At 36.5% G+C, this 17,314-nt stretch overlaps 1 protein-coding gene across 1 annotated transcript; it reads right to left on the reverse strand.

The window, feature by feature from the left end:
* Nucleotides 1–12,178: 12,178 nt before the first annotated feature.
* LOC118921479 (olfactory receptor 13C2) lies at nt 12,179–13,517 on the reverse strand. Its single transcript, XM_036903265.2, has one exon. The coding sequence runs from the start codon at nt 13,515–13,517 to the stop codon at nt 12,564–12,566; it is 954 nt and encodes a 317-aa protein (XP_036759160.1). The 3' UTR covers nt 12,179–12,563.
* Nucleotides 13,518–17,314: the final 3,797 nt, after the last annotated feature.

Genomic DNA, 17,314 nt, shown 5'->3' on the forward strand with positions numbered 1-17,314 from the left:
GCCAAGTGCTTTTTCTGCATTGTGTAATTTTTCCTTTTGTTCTCCATTAACCTAATATCTATACACCCTAAGTCTATTTTAGTAATAGATTTTTCTGACGTTAGACCACTTTTGAATTCTTGGCATATATGCCGGTTAAACATGTTATCTTTTTTAATACACTATTTGACTGGGTTAGCTAATATTTTAAATAGGGATTTTACATTTCTGGTCATTACAATTAAAATTCTGTATTTGAAATTTGTTAAAACTTGCTTTATGGCCCATTATTTGCTCAATTTTTTAGAAATGTCCTACTGTACTTGAAAAGAATGTATATTCTGTAGTTGATGATTGCAGTGTGCTAAATATATCCATTGGATCATAATAGTTCAAACTGGGGTTCAAAACATCTGTATACTTAGTGATTTCTTTTACCTGCTTGATTAATTATTGAGATGAACTACAATCCCCTATGAATATAGATGTGTCTATTTTTTCTTACACTTCTAAATTTTTTGTTTAATATAAAAAATTAACTTAAAAAATACCTGTTAGTAAAACTATTTATTTCCAGAGTAGATGAGAAATTGCTCTGATTCACACTAATTGAGTCAGTGTTATTAGTGATAGGCTGGCATCCCTTCTAACTGGATCCAAACATTAAAAAATGAGCACACACAGTAAATGTGGATCTATTAATTTATTAAACATTCTACCAAAATTTGACAGCTGCTGAATTCTTGACCAAATTTGTTTCAGACCAATATTTCCTATGCGTATCAGGCAGGATGCAGACACAAATCTACATGTGTCCAGAATAATGCTTTATGACTCATGAGGGAATTTGACAAGAAAAATATTACTGTGCTTGTAGTGTTAAGGTGACCTTCCTTCAAAATTCATTCTGTACGCAGGGCATAGCTTCCAGAGGGCTCAATATAATCTAAGGAAGGCAGTAAATTCATACAAAATTCAGAAAACTGTTATTCTTCAAAACTCAAGATATTTCATGGATGTGAGAATTCAATGTCATATTAACAAAGTATATTTTGTCCCAGATTTACACAGATTCCAGAAACTAATTCCCCCAATCTGATGGAGAGTGGAAAGTGTGGTTTTTCAGTTTTATTTATTTATTTATTTATTATCTATCTATCTATCTATCTGTTTTTTTATTGCATTTTTTAAAGTTTTGGTATCCAATTAGATGAGCAGCATTATGGTTACTAGATTCCCTCCATTATCAAGAACCCACCACACACCCCATTACAGTCACTGTCCATCAGCATAGTAAGAGGCTACAGAATCACTATTTGTCCTCTCTGTGTTATTCTGCCTTCCCCGGGCCCTCTCCCCATCACCAATACATTATAATAGCTTTTTGTCCCCTTATCCCTCCCTTTCAACCCATTCTCCCTTGTCCCTTTTGCTTTGGTAACAGTCCATTCTTAGGTTCTGTGAGTCTGCTACTGTTTTTTTTCCTTCAGGTTTTTCTTTGTTCTTATACTCCACAGATGAGTGAAATCATTTGGTACTTGTCTTACTCCATCTGGCTTATTTCACTGTGCACAATACCCTCTAGCTCCATCCATGTTGTTGCCAATGGTAGGATTTGTTTTCTTCTTATGGCTGAATAATATTCCATTGTGTACATGTACCACATCTTCTTTATCCATTCATCTACTAATGGACACTTAAGTTGCTACCACTTCTTGGCTATTGTAAATAGTGCTGTGATAAACATAGGGGTGCATCTGTTTTTTTCAAACTGGAGTGCTGTATTCTTAGGGTAAATTCCTAGGAGTGGAATTCCTGGGTCAAATGGTATTTCTGTTTTTAGTTTTTTGAGGAACCTCCATACTGCTTTCCACAATGGTTGAACTAATTTACATTCCCAAGGAGTGTAAGAGGGTTCCCATTTCTCCACAACCTCACCAACATTTGTTGTTGTTTGCCTTTTGGATGTTGGTCATCCTAACCAGTGTGAGGTGATATCTCATTGTGGTTTAAACTTGCATTTCTCTGATGATTAGCGATGTGGAGCAACTTTTCATGAGCCTGTTGGCCATCTGAATTTCTTCTTTGGAGAAGTGTCTGTTCAGATCCTCTGCCCATTTTTTAATTGGCTTATTTGCTTTTTGTTTGCTGAGGTGCCTGAGTTCTTTATATATTTTGGATGTCAACCCCTTATGAGATATGTCATTTATGACTATATTCTCCCATACTGTAGGATGCCCTTTTGTTCTACTGAAGGTGTCCTTTCCTGTACAGAAGCTTTTTAGTTTGACATAGACCCACTTGTTCATTTTTGCTTTTGTGTCCCTAGCCTGGGGAGATGTGTTCATGAAGAGGTTGCTCATGTTTATGTCCAAGAGAGTTTTGTCTATGTTTCCTTCTAAGAGTTTTATGGTTCCATGACTTACATTCAGGTCTTTGATCTATTTTGAGTTTACTTTTGTGTATGGGGTTAGACAATGATCCAGTTTCATTCTCTTACATGTAGCCATCCACTTTTGCGAACACCAGCTGTTGAAGAGGCTGTCATTTCCCCATTGTATGTCCATGGCTACTTTATCATATATTAATTGACCATATATATTTGGGTTAATATGTGGACTCTCTATTCTGTTCCACTGATCTGTGGCTCTGTTCTTGGGCCAGTACCAAATTGTCTTGATTACTGTGGCTTCATAGTAGAGCTTGAAGTTGGGGAGCAAGATTCCCCCCACTTTATTCTTCCTTCTCAGGATTGCTTTGGCTATTCGGGGTCTTAGGTGGTTCCATATGAGTTTTTGAACTATTTGTTCTAGTTCATTGAAGAATGCTGATGGTAATTTGATAGGGATTGCATTGAATCTGTAGATTGCTTTAGGCAGGATGGCCATTTTGATAATATTAATTCTTCCTAGCCAAGAGCATGGGATGTGTTTCCATTTGTTAGTGTCCTCTTTAATTTCTCTTAAGAGTGTCTTGTAGTTTTTAAGTTATAGTTTCCTCACTTCCTTGGTTATGTTTATTCTAGGTATTTTATTCTTTTTGATGCCATTGTGAATGGAATTGTTTTCCTGATTTCTCTTTCTATTAGTTCATTGTTAGTGTATAGGAAAGCCACAGATTTCTGTGTGTTAATTTTGTATCCTGCAACTTTGCTGAATTCATATATTAGTTCTAGTAGTTTTGGAGTGGAGTCTTTAGGTTTTTTTATGTACAAAATCAAGTCATCTGCAAATAGTGAAAGTTTGACTTCTTCTTTACCAGTCTCGATGAATTGCATTTCTTTGTTTTGTCTAATTGCCATGGCTAGAATGTCCAGTACTATGTTGAATAACAGTGGGGACAGTGGGCATCCCTGTCTTGTTCCCGACCTTTAAGGAAAAGCTTTCAGTTTCTTGCTGTTAAGTATGATGTTACCTGTGGGTTTGTCATATATGGCCTTTATTATGTTGAGGTACTTGCCCTCTATACGCCTTTTGTTGAGAGTTTTTATCATGAATGGATGTTGAATTTTGTCAAATCCTTTCTCAGCATCTATGGAGATGATCATGTGATTTTTGTCTTTTTTTTTTATGTGGTGGATGATGATGGATTTTCAAATGTTGTACCACCCTTGCATCCCTGAGATGAATCCCACTTGGTCATGGTGTATAATCCTCTTGATGTAATTTTGAATTCTGTTTGCTAATATTTTGTTGAGTAGTTTTGCGTCTATGTTCATCAGGGATATTGGTCTGTAATTTTCTTTTTTGGTGGCGTCTTTGCCTGGTTTGGGTATTAGGGTGATGTTGGCTTCATAGAATGAGTCTGGGAGTATTCCCTACTCTTCTATTTTTTGGAAAACTTTAAGGACAGTGGGTAGTATGTCTTCTCTGTATGTCTGATAAAATTTTGTGGTATATCCATGAGGCCCAGGGGTTTTCCTCTTGGTTAGTTTTTTGATTATTGCTTCAATTTCATTGATGGTAATTGGTGTGTTTAGATTTTCTGTTTCTTTCTTGGTCAGTCTTGGAGGGTTGTATTTTCCCAGGAAATTGTCCATTTCTTTTAGGTTTTCCAGCTTGTTAGCATATAGGTTTTCATAGTGTTCTCTAAAAATTCGTTGTATTTCTTTAGGGTCCATCATGATTTTTCCTTTGTTGTTTCTGATACTGTTGATGTGTGTTGATTCTCTTTTTCTCATAATAAGTCTGCCTAGATGCTTATATATTTTGTTTATTTTCTCAAAGAGCCAGCTCTTGGTTTCATTGATTTTTTTCTATTGTAGTCTTCTCAATTTTATTTATTTTCTGATCTTTATTATGCCTCTCCTTCTGCTGGCTTTAGGCCTCATTTGTTCTTCTTTTCCCAGTTTTGATATTTGTGAGTTTAGACTATTCCTTTGGAATTCTTCCTTCTTTAAATATGCCTGGATTGCTATATACTTCTGTCTTAAAACCCCCTTCGCTCATCCCACAGAAGTTGGGGCTTTGTGTTGTTGTTGTCATTTGTTTCCATATACTGCTCAATCTCTTTTTTTAATTTGGTTGTTGATCCATTGATTATTTAGGAGCATGTTGTTAACCTTCCATGTGTTTGTGAGGCTTTTTGCTTTCTTTGTACAATTGATTTCTTGTTTTATACCTTTGTGGTCTGAGAAGTTGGTTGGTAGAATTTCAATCTTCTTGAATTTACTGAGGCACTTTTTGTGGCCTAGTATGTGGTCTATTCTAGAGAATGTTCCATTTGCACTTGAGAAGAATGTGTATCCTGTTGCTTTTGGGTGTAGAGTTCTATAGATGTCTATTAGGCCCATCTGTTGTAGTGTGTTGTTCAATGCCTCTGTGCCCTTATTTATTTTCTTTCTGGTGTATCTGTCCTATGGAGTGAGTGGTGCATTGAAGTCTCCTAAAACGAATGCATTGCATTCTATTTCCTCCTTTAATTCTGTTAGTATTTGTTTCACATATGTTGGTGCTCCTGTATTGGGTGCATACATATTTATAATGGTTATTTCCTCTTGTTGGACTGACCTCTTTATCATTATGTAATGTCCTTCTTTATCTCTTGTGACTTTCTTTGTTTTGAAGTCTATTTTGTCTCATACTAGTACTGCAACACCTGCTTTTTTTCCCTTGTTGTTTGCCTGAAATATCTTTTTCCATCCCTTGACCTTTAGTCTGTGCCTGTCTTTTGGTTTAAGGTGAGTCTCTTGTAAGCAGCATATGGATGGATCTTGCTTTTTTATCCATTCTATTACTCTGTGTCTTTTGATTGGTGCATTTCGTCCATTTACATTTAGGGTGGTTATTGAAAGATATGTACTTATTGCTATTGCAGGCTTTAGATTCATGGTTACCAAAGGTTCAAGTTAGCTTCTTTCCTATCTTATTGTCTAACTTAACTCACTTACTGAGCTATTATAAACACAGTCTGATGATTCTTTCTCTCTCTCCCTTCTTAATCCTCCTCCTCCATTCCTTACATGTTAGGTGTTTTATTTTGTGCTCTTTTGTTTCCTTTGACTGCTTTTGTGGGTAGTTGATTTTATTTTTTGCCTTTAGTTAGTATTTGATTGTTCTGCTTTCTTTGCTGTGATTTTATTTTCTCTGGTGACATCTATTTAGCCTTAGGAGTGCCTCCATCTAGAGCAGTCCCTCTACAATACTATGTAGAGGTGGTTTGTGGGAGGCAAATTCCCTCAACTTTTGCTTGTCTGGGAATTGTTTAATCCCTAATTCATATTTAAATGATAATTGTGCTGGATACAGTATTCTTGGTTCAAGGCCCTTCTGTTTCATTGTATTAAATATATCATGCCATTCTCTTCTGGCCTGTAAGGTTTCTGTTGAGAAGTCTGATGATAGCCTGATGGGTTTTTCATTTGTTGGTGATCTTTTTCCTCTCTCTGGCTGCCTTTAAAACTCTGTCCTTGTCCTTAATCTTTGCCATTTTAATTATTATGTGTCTTGGTGTTGTTCTCCTTGGGTCCCTTCTGTTGGGAGTTCTGTGTGCTTCCAGGGTTTGAGCAACTATTTCCTCCCCCAGTTTGGGGAAGTTTTCAGCAATTATTTCTTCAAATACACTTTCTATCCCTTTTTCTCTCTTCTTCTTCTTCTGGTACCCCTATAATGCAGATATTGTTCTGTTTGGATTGATCACACAGTTCTCTTAATACTCTTTCATTCCTGGAGATCCTTTTATCTTTCTCTGCATCAGTTTCTCTGCATTCCTGTTCTCTGATCTCTATTCCATTGACAGCCTCTTGCACCTCATCCATTCTGCTTTTAAGTCCTTCCATAGATTGTTTTATTTCTGTATTCTCCCTCCCAACTTTATCTGTTAGCTCTTGGATTTTTCTGTGCAGCTCCATCAGCATGGTTATGACCTTTATTTTGAATTCTTTTTCAGGAAGATTGGTTAAATCTATCTCCCCAGGTTCCCTCTTAGGGGATGTCTGGGTTATTCTTGTCTGTATCAAATTCTTCTGCCTTTTCATGTTTATAGAGTTCATTGTAGGCAGTTGGCACATGTGTCAGATGAGAGAACAAAGTCCCTTCCTGCTTGCCTGTTGCCTTCCCTTTCTGTGAGAACAGCGAACTCTAGTGGCTTTTGCTGGGCAGCTGCATGCTGACGGGGCCTCTGAGTCTGGCCCGGGCGGCTGCGCAGGGGGCTCTGCACAGCTGCTGCTGGCGTGGCTGGTCTCATTCTGCTGCTCCACTATGGTGGGGCTGTGCCAGAGGGGGAACTAGCAGGAGGCTGTGAGGGGCCCCAGAGTTCCGCTGCCTCCAAGAGGGTTAGGGCTTTTGGAGTTCCCCAGGATTCCCAGCTGCTGGGTGGTGTGTTCCAGAAAGCTTCCATCCAGCTGTGAGGCTCCTGTCCCTTTAAGACTTTCAAAAAGCACTCACTTTTCTTTTGTCCCAGGGGCACTGGCTGTGGGGACATGATTGCAGATTTTACTGTTACATTTCCCTAGTATCCAGCACATCATGCACTATGTGTCTGCGCTTCCAGTGCAGATGATAGGGCTGGGTATTTAGCAGTACTTGGCTCCCACTCCCTCCGTGCTCCACCTCCTCTCCTCCCATCAAGGAATTGGGGTTGGGGGGTGTGCTCGGGTCCTGCTGGGCCGTGGCTTATATCTTACCTGTTTCATGAGGGGCTGGGTTCTCGCAGGTGTAGATGTAGCCTGACTCTCGTCCTGTATCTTCTAGTCTCACTTTTAGGTAGTTGTATTTGTTGTATTTTTACAAATATGTATGGTTTGGGGAGGATATTTGCACTGCCCTACTCACGCTGCCATCTTGGCTCCTCCTCCTTCTTGATGTATTTTTGAATTCAGCTTCCTAATATTTTGCTGAGTAATTTTGCATCTATTTTCATCAGAGATATTGTTCTGTAGTTTTCTTTTTTTGTGGTGTCTTTGCCTGGTTTTGGTACTAGAGTGATGCTGGCTCCATAGAATGAATTTGGAAGTATTCCCTCCTCTTCTATTTTTTGGAAAACTTCAAGGAGATTGGGTATTACGTCTTCTCTAAGTGTCTGATAAAATTTAGTGGTGAATCCATCTGGTCCGGTGGTTTAGTTCTTGTATACATTTTTGATTACTGATTCAATTTCATTGCTGGTAATTGGTCTGTTTACATTTTCTGTTTCTTCCTGGGTCATTCTTGGAAGGTTGTATTTTTCTAGAAAGTTGTCCATTTCTTCTAGGTTATTGAGTTTGTTAACATATAGATTTTCATAGTATTCTCTAATAATTCTTTATATTTCTGTAGTGTCCGTAGTGATTTTTACTTTCTCATTTCTGATTCTGTTTATGTTTGTATATTCTCTTTTTCTCTTAAAAAGTCTGGCTAGGGGGTTATCTATTTTGTTTATTTTCTCAATGAACAAGCTCTTGGTTTTATTAATTTTTTCTATTGTTTTATTCTTCTCAATTTTATTTATTTCTGCTCTGATCTTTATTATGTCCCTCCTTCTGCTGACTTTGGGCCTCATTTGCTCTTCTTTTTCCAGTTTCCATAATTGTGAATTTAGACTATTCATTATTCATTTGGGATTGTTCTTCCTTCTTTAAATAGGCCTGGATCGCTATATACTTTCCTCTTAGAACTGCCTTCACTGTGTCCCACAGAAGTTGGGGCATTGTGCTGTTGTCATTTGTGTCCATATATTGCTTGATCTCTGTTTTAATTTGGTCATTGATCCATTGATTATTTAAGGAGCATGTTGTTAAGCCTCCATGTGTTTGTGAACCTTTTTGTTTTCTTTATACAATTTATTTCTAGTTTTATACCTTTGTGATCTGAGAAGTTATTACTAAAATTTCAATCATTTTTAATCTACTGAGGCTCTTTTTGTGGTCAAGTATGTGGTCTGTTCTGGAAAATGTTCCATGTGCACATGAGAAAAATGTGCATCCTGCTGCTTTTGGGTGTAGAGTTCTGTAGATGTCTGTTAGGTCCATCTGTTTTAATATGTTGTTCAGTGCCTCTGTCTCCTTAGTTATTTTTTGTCTTGTTGATCTGTCCTTTAGAGTGAGTGGAATGTTGAAGTCTCCTAGAATTAATGCATTGCATCCTATTTCCCTTTTTAATTCTGTTAGTATTTGTTTCACATATGTAGGTGCTCCTGTGTTGGGTGCATAGACGTTTATAACGGTTACTTCCTCTTGTTAGACTGACCCCTTTATCATTATGTAATATCCTGAAAGTGTGGTTTTTAATGTCAGTTGTTTCAGAGTTATAGCAAACACATCTTGACTTTTTCAAACTCCCTTAGAATTTATGGAATTACTAATATCAGCTCATTTTTGAAGATTCCAATTTATTTAGCTGATTCTATGTCAACTATATGTCAATAAAAGAGATGAGAAAAAATTACATTTTGGCCTTATAAGGCCATTAGCAAGTAGAATATCAAGGATATCTTGTAAGGAATGTCTTGATGCAGTAAGATACACAGACAAAACAAAAGTAAATATATGTGCAAATGTATGACCATGAGGCAATTTTACCTTAAGAGAAGAGTTAAATCCGTAGCCATATGAAGAATAGGGAAGTATTTAAAATTGTTACTATTTGCCTATAGATATTACTCCATTATGTTTTAATATTTAATGTTAAATATGAGTAATAGGTCAAGGATTACAAGCTCAAAATAGATTTCTCATTGTATACTCCTCATCTCACAAGAGACAAAGGCAAAAAGAGTGATCTAATGAAAAGATATCATGTCCCAGTGGAAAAAAACGGAGTTATTTTTTTTGGACTGTCATGCATTTCTTATTTCATAATCACATATCATTTTAGATGGGTTGGTTGCCAGTCCTCCCAAGTAAAGAAGAAAAGGATAAACAATACTTTTATAAACAAATGACAGTTTTATTGTCCTAACAAGGAGCTACCAGAAATAATTACCATGCTAGTAAAATATTGCTTTAAATAACATTTACAGGTCCAAAATAGTTATTATTATAGTTGGGCATTATACAGTTTTCAGTAACAATTAAAAGTCTATTTGGAGCATGTTTTCTTAACAGAATATCCACAACTCAATGAAAGACTCATTCACTTAATCTGAAGAGTCCCTAGGAGTACCTCATATGTGCTGCATATTTTGTACCCAATCTGTCCCTCTTTGGACACTGCCATCATAATGTTATGATCTGCTATTTCTATCAGTTCCCTGGAGCCTGTCACTTCTGCTGCTTCTAATAGGCCTTACTATTTAGGATGACTGTGTATTAGATCATCTAAACTAGAACACTTTTGACTGTGAAAGGAAAAACTGTTACTAATTACATCAGAACAACTGTTGACTCCTTCTGGGAAAACACAGACATATGGTCACCACTGCAACACTGTTTACATTAAAACCATTATGTTCCAATGCCTGCAAAATGTTTCACACACAAAAACAATAGGTATTTACTTTGTTACCAGCACCCAAAAACTGCTTTTTATACCCTGGCTGACAGCAGATACTAAGCTTTGGCCTGCACCTGATCATTTCCAAAGACCAGACTAAAGTTCATGGAGTCAGGCTGGGAAAACAGTCTCTGGACAGATATATATCACACTTCTCTCAGAGTCTGGGTGCTAATAAATTTAAGTTAAAAATTAGAATCTGAACACAGTGAACTCTATTAACATAACAATAAACTGGAAACTAAGGGGGAGAGTTGGATGATGAGGAATCTTCATGAAAGCTAATGTATAATTAGCGTTCTCTTTATTCATTTTCTGCATTGCCATTGCCTTATATCTTACTCATATCTCCATTAGTAAATAGAATCCCAGAGCTGGCTATAGTTCAGGAAATGAAGGGAAGGTAAATGAATGCATGAGATGAAACAAAAAGGACAAAGAACTGCATCAACAGTGATGATAGTGAAGAACAGGCAGAAATGACAAGCAATGAAGCCAACATAGTGGTCTGGAACGAGATGATCAGCCACAACTAGATGTTTCTAAAGACTCGCAGTCAGTCACCTTTGAGGGATTCTATGTCCATCTGAATGGTACAATGTTCTCTCCTAAGAAAGTCAACTAAATTTCAAAAATTGCTAGTCTGCCTGTTCACTAAGTATTTTCCAAGGAATGACCAGTCTGCATTATGGTGGTATCACTTTCTGGGCAGGTGCAGATGACCAGTAATGAATCCACAGGGTCAGAAAATGTGAATCAGCAAAATAATTCAAACACTTTTTAAAAATCTTATTTGGAATAAACTGGGTTCTAGCTAGCTTCTCATTGACTATCATGATGTCAATGATGAGAGAAAGTAATGTAAACAAATAACACAAAATAATATATGTGACCTTTGCAGAGAAGAAATTCCCAAGAACTCCACCTTGGGAATTAATATATTTGATGTGAAGGCAGGCTGTAAACCTAGATACAAAACCTCTACTTGGGTATGCTGACAGCTTCTGGTACAAGACAAAGTTTGGCTCAGTTTACTGAAATCTAAACCTTTATGTATGGAGAAACTATATTTTAAAACATTTTATCCCCACACAGTTTCATAAAGCACACAAATCCAAGAAGAAATCAGTTAGGTCTTATCCTTTTTTTTTTTTAAGTTAGGTACAAAAATCTATGAAAGCTTTAACTTGTGATTCTCTGTTAAATTTCATGGGGGATAAAAAATGGCAATGAAATAAAGAAGCCATTCAACTTCCCTCTTTGTAATATGGTTTTCCATACAACGTACCCTTCTGCCTCATGTCTGAACTATAAGGGGGAAAATACATGTGTACTTTACAGCTGAAATTAAATATAAGTTTTTTTAATTTGAAGGAAAAAATAGAAAACCAATTTTTAATTATAAATTAACAATTAATAAATAATATTGGATTTTAAATAGTATTAAAAAGCTAAAGCAAGTCAAACAAATAAAAGAAATCAAATAACTTAATATCTAAAGTTTACTATAGTTCTAGTTCTAAAAGAAACATAAACTAAACTACATAAAATTAAAAATTAAAAATTCTAATATGACAGCAGGTAAGAAGAAAACAGATATAATATTTAAATAAAAATCGACATCTAATATGAAAATTTGAAAGTGTGAAATTCAGTTCAAGAATAGATAAAATAAAGGTAAAAATTTTAAAGGTGAAGGTTACAATAACAGAGGAAAGATAGATAAATTGCAAATAAAAATCAAATGTAAAAACCCTCTAAAAGGTAGACCCAGCATTCCTTAAAAACAGATCCTGTTGGATCAGCAACCTAATTCATGAATGAAGATCCAGTGGGACAGAGGAAAAGATATAGTTCTACTTTTACCAGTGGATAACAGGCTTAAAATCTATTTACATTCAATTTTAAAAGTTTTAAAAATCAAGTCCAAGTCCAGACATTTAGATCTCACTTATCAGAAGGTCTTTGGAAAGAAGACTGCCAAAGTAGATATGCTGCAGGTAGAAAACAATAGTAATTTGATGCCTCATAGTTAGAGATAAACAAAAAGTTATTTAAATAATACAGATATAAAAGTAAAGATATGTTATAGAAGAGACATATAATAAATATATTATTATGAACTGATATAAACATAAAATAATAATTCTAGAACCAAAAAGTTTAATAGTAACAAATACTTGGAAGATAATCAGTATTACATACTTAAATAGACACTGAGTAAGTTATATAATTTTAGCAATTCCAGAATTGGAAATTTACAATTTTAAGTGAGTTTTAAAAATCTGAAACCAGGTTTCATTCTGTCTTGTAAAAAAGTAAGTAAGTGTGAAATTGGTTGTGGAAATAATTTTATCACAAAATTTTTTTTAAGTTTTAATACTAGTGTAACTTTTTTCCTGTCTGGAAATCTCTCTCCCTACTACTCTATACTTTTATATGCCCTCATTGTCAAGATCCTCAAAAACACAACTATAGTTACTGACCCTTAAAACACTGAAATTTACTTACTTAGTTACTATCATTATGCCCTGTGCCACAAAAGAATATTTTAGGGCTTGAAAGACTTGAGAGATGAATTTGACACAGCAGCAAGGAGCTATCTATATGACTTTTTGGTTTCCCTAATTAATTTCCACACTGTGATTATAAAAATTAGGTGCTCTTTTCCATTAACTAGCTAAAAACTTTTCTTCTCAGTAGTTGCTTCACTGCTTCCTTCACATCCTTGTTTCTGAGACTGTAGATTAATGGATTCATCATGGGAGTCATCACCCCATAGAACATGGATACAAGTTTGTCAGTAGCATCCAAGTCATCTGAATTGAGTGTCTCTTTAGACTTGGGTTTCATGTACATGAAGAGAATGGTTCCATAGAATATTATCACCACAGTCAGATGAGCTGAGCAGGTGGAGAAGACTCTCCTTCTCCCCTCAGAAGTGTGAATTTTGAGGATACTGATGATGATTATTGAGTAAGACATAATGATTAATAACAGTGGTGTCAATATGAACAACGATGTGGCCACAAGCATGATGAACTCATTGCCTGAGATGTCTGCACAGGCCAATTTCATGACAGCCAGAATTTCACAAGAGAAATGATTGATGATGTTATTCCTACAAAAAGGCAATTGTATTACAAACACAGTTTGTACTGCAGAGTTGACAATTCCTATGATCCAGGACCCAGCTGCCATTAGCACATAGGAATCTTTTCTCATAATGACAGGATATCTCAGAGGATTGCAGATAGCCACATACCGGTCAAAGGCCATCATGCCCAGGAGCACACACTCTGTTGTCCCCATGGCCAAGCCTAGAAACATCTGCACTGCACAGCCAGAGAAAGAGATCGTCTTTCTTTCTGAGAGGAAGCTCACCAGCGTGTTGGGAATGGAGGTGGTGGTGTAGCAGATGTCCAGGAAGGAGAGATTTCCCAGGAAGAAGTACATGGGGGTGTGAAGGTGGGAGTCCAAGACGCTGATTAAAATAAGGGTGCCATTGCCCAGAAGGATGACCACATACATTATTAAGATTAGCACAAAAAAGAGTAGCTCAAGTCTTGGGTAACCTGAAAGCCCTTTTAGAAAGAATCCCACCAGAAGTGTTTGGTTCTCCCATTTCATTTTACTGTTTCTGTTTTACCTGTAAGACATTAGAATTTATTAAGACAAATTATATATCTTACTTTGGTTCCTTTCAAATGTGTATCAGTGTACAAGTATCATACTCCCAGAGATAAATAAAAATAAAAAAGGAAAAGACTAAAGAAAAAAAGGAGAAATAAAGAAAAGTGGACCAAAGAAAGGAAAGGTTTGTGTGGAGAGAAAGAAGGGAAGAGGAAACTAACGTATTTCAGGCTATATGCAACATGATTTGTAATTCATTTAGTCTCATCACAGTTCTAGGAGAGGTACTTATACACATTTTACATTCAAATAAATTAAAGCACAATTATTAAGTAAACTTGACTAAAGGTAAATATATAACAGAGCTAACTCTTAAACCTATGTCTCCTCTGCTGAAGCCTAAGCTCATTGTCACATTTGTCATCACATATATAAGCTAGAGGTTATAATAAAAATAAGCTTTGTGTTATATGTAACTTCACAAGAAACCACTCTTTTTGGCTACAAACTACCACACAATAGATCAGTGATCTTTTCACTCCTTGAAATTATATTCTGTTTATTACCTGTCATGCCCAGTAGCACGTAAACTTTATAAATGTAGGTACCTTTCTTGTTTACTTCTACAGTCCTAGTGCCTACAACAGAGTAGATGTTCAAAAGCACTTGCTGAATAAATGAATAAAATTAAAGGTAAATAATGACTAACATTTCTTATTCTGTGTCTGTCCTGTACTGTTTTTTGTTTTGTGTGTGTGTGTGTGTGTGTGTGTGTGTGTGTGTTTGCATACATTAGTTAATTTACTCTGAATAGCAACCCTATTATGCAATTGCTATTATAATTAGCACCACCATCTTCATTAAATAGAAGATGAAAATAGAGCAGACAGAAAAGTTAAGTAATTTGCTCGAGGTCAAGTTAATATAGCTAAATAAATGATAGAACCTGGACTTAAACCCAAGCCATATGGTTGAAGAGTACAAGATCTTAATTGTTCAATTTACAGAGAACTTGGCTCACAGGCTAGAATATATTGTAATCTAATTGACAGCAGCAACATCTCAAAAGAAATATTAGACCAAAAAAGGTAATTCATCAGAAAGAAGCAAGATTTCAACATAATGATTTGATAGCAAATTTTGGATGATTTTTCCTATTTGCCTCCTAATTTGCTGGTGTCCAGAGAACTTCAGTAACCATGATAAAGTGTATTAGAATTTGTATGTAAGATTAAGAGATGATAGATAGATAAATAGATAGATAGATAAATAGATACTGAAAATGGTGTTTAAAAAACTCAGTGTCTAAATTCGCAGGGAACTTCCTAACAGAAATTTTCTAATACCCCTCACTATGATTCTTTGGGTGGCTATGCACTGGTACCCCTTAGGGGAAAGGCATGGTTTCATCTCTAATGACCTTAACTCCTAAGGGTGAGGAGACAAGCACTCCTATACAGTCTCACTGGATATGCAAATTGGTACATCCTCTATGGAGGACAATTTGACAATATTTATCAAACTCACAAACTCACAAGTGCATACCACCACAGATTTACTTCTAGGTAATTATCACCAGCTATGCTGACATATCTGTAAAGTGATTTAGATACATATTGAATCATTAAAGTGCTGTTTGTATTAGCAGATATGGAAGCAATTAAAATTTCCATAAGGGGACATAGAAATAGTGGAATACTATTCTGCTGTCAAAAATAAGAGGCTTTTTGCACATTGATGTAGAAGTATCTTCAAGAAATATTTAGTGGAGGGGGATTCTGTGAAAAAGATGGCACTGTAAGAAGGCAAGACAGAAACCTCCTCCAAAAATCACATAGAACATGAAATTAAAGCAAATATAGCTAAACTTGAAAATGATCTGTAGACTTCAGAACAGATTGATTACATCTGGAGAAGAAGAGAGGACCCCACAATAAAGGGTGCCAGTCCCACTCGCCTGTAGTCCTGCCATTGTGACAGGCCAGAGGGAAGACAGCTCTGCACACAGAAGCTCCAGTGGCACAGCCCCAATTACTTTCCCTGCTCATGCAATCAGCCAACAGCCCACACAGCACACCTGAAATTAGATCACTACAAGTCAGACACAGAGATGTCACACATACTGCACGCCAACAGCTGGGGATCCTGCATAGGAAATTGAGCTCTGGGCACTAGATGGCACCACCTACACAAGGTTATTTTTCCATAGGGAAGACTAAAAGAAAAATGAAGAGGCAGAGGAATTTGGTCCAAACAAAACTACCAGACAAAAACAACGGGAAGAGGCCCCCCCACTGTAATACGCAGCCTGCAGTTCCTTCCTCCTAGCCTACTGGCACTGGCTTGCAAGCCAGCAGTCACTGCTCTGGTATCAGGCCAGTCAAAGGGAGGCCCCGCCTACAACAGCTATAGATGCAAAGCACAGAGGCTTATACCACTGAGCTCAGCTCACTGGCTCTGACAGTAGAGGCACTATAGCCAGGAAGCAAGAAACAGCTCTTTCCTCCCCTCAAGCACCAGCGCTGCTCCACTGTAACCCCTGACCTCACTCCAGGGGCTGAGCAGCTCCAGAGACTAGAGCGTCTGGTCACTAGAGTGTGCCACATAGAAATATGAAATGTCAAAGGAACCTGGTTCAGACCAAAATCTCATAAATCCCAGAAGGGACAAAAGAAACTGAACTCACCAATCTTTCTGAAAGAGAGTTCAAAATAAAAATCATAAATATGCTTATGGAGGTACAGAAAAATATTCAAGAACTCAGGGATGAATTTAGGATGGAGATTGAATCATTAAGAAATTCCATATCTGAAATGTACTATACAAAGAAGGGATTTAAAAGCAGATTAGATGTAGTAGAAGAGACAGTAAATGGAACAGAAATTAGATGAAAGGAATACAAAGATGCTGAGGCACAGAGAGAAAAAAAGGATCTCTAAGAATGAAAGAATATTGAGACAAATGTGTGACCAAACCAAACAGAACAATATTCGCATTATAAGGGTACCAGAAAAAGAAGAGACAGAAAAAGGGATAGAAAGTGTCATTGAGGAGATAATTGCTGAAAACTTCCCCAATCTGGGAAAGTAGATAGTCTCTCAGGCCATTGAGGTGCACAGATCTCGCAACACAAGGGACCCAAGGAAGACAACACCAAGACATATAATAATTAAAATGGCAATGATCAAAGATAAAGACAGACTTTTAAAAGAAGACAGAGAGAGAAAAGATCACATACAAAGGAAAACCCATCAGGCTATCATCAGATTTCACAACAGAAACATTACAGGCCAGAAGGGAGTGCCATGGTATATTTAATGTAATGAACCAGAAGGGCCTCTAACCAAGAATATTCTACCCATAAAGTTTATCATTCAAATTTGAAGGAGGGATTAAACAATTTCCAGATAGCAAAAGCTGAGAAAATTTACCTCCCACAAACCACCTCTACAGTGCATTTTGGAGAGACTGCTATAGATGGAAGCATTCCTAAGGCTAAATAGCTGTCATCAGGGGAAATAAAACCACAGCAAAGTAGAACAATTAATTACTAAACAGATCCAAAATCAAATCAACTACCCATGAAGTCAATCAAGTGATAGACAAAGAGTACAGACTATAATACCTAATATATAAAGAATGGAGGAGGAAGAAAAAGGAGGAAAAAGAAAAAGAACCTTTAGGTTGTGTTTATAATAGCATACTATGTGAGTAAAATTAAACTGTTAAATAGGAAAGGAATTACCCTTGAACCTTTGTTAACCACAAATCTAAAACCTGCAATGGCAATAAGT

The sequence above is a fragment of the Manis pentadactyla genome, chromosome 3, assembly GCF_030020395.1.
Source record: "Manis pentadactyla isolate mManPen7 chromosome 3, mManPen7.hap1, whole genome shotgun sequence".
Taxonomy (NCBI): domain Eukaryota; kingdom Metazoa; phylum Chordata; class Mammalia; order Pholidota; family Manidae; genus Manis; species Manis pentadactyla.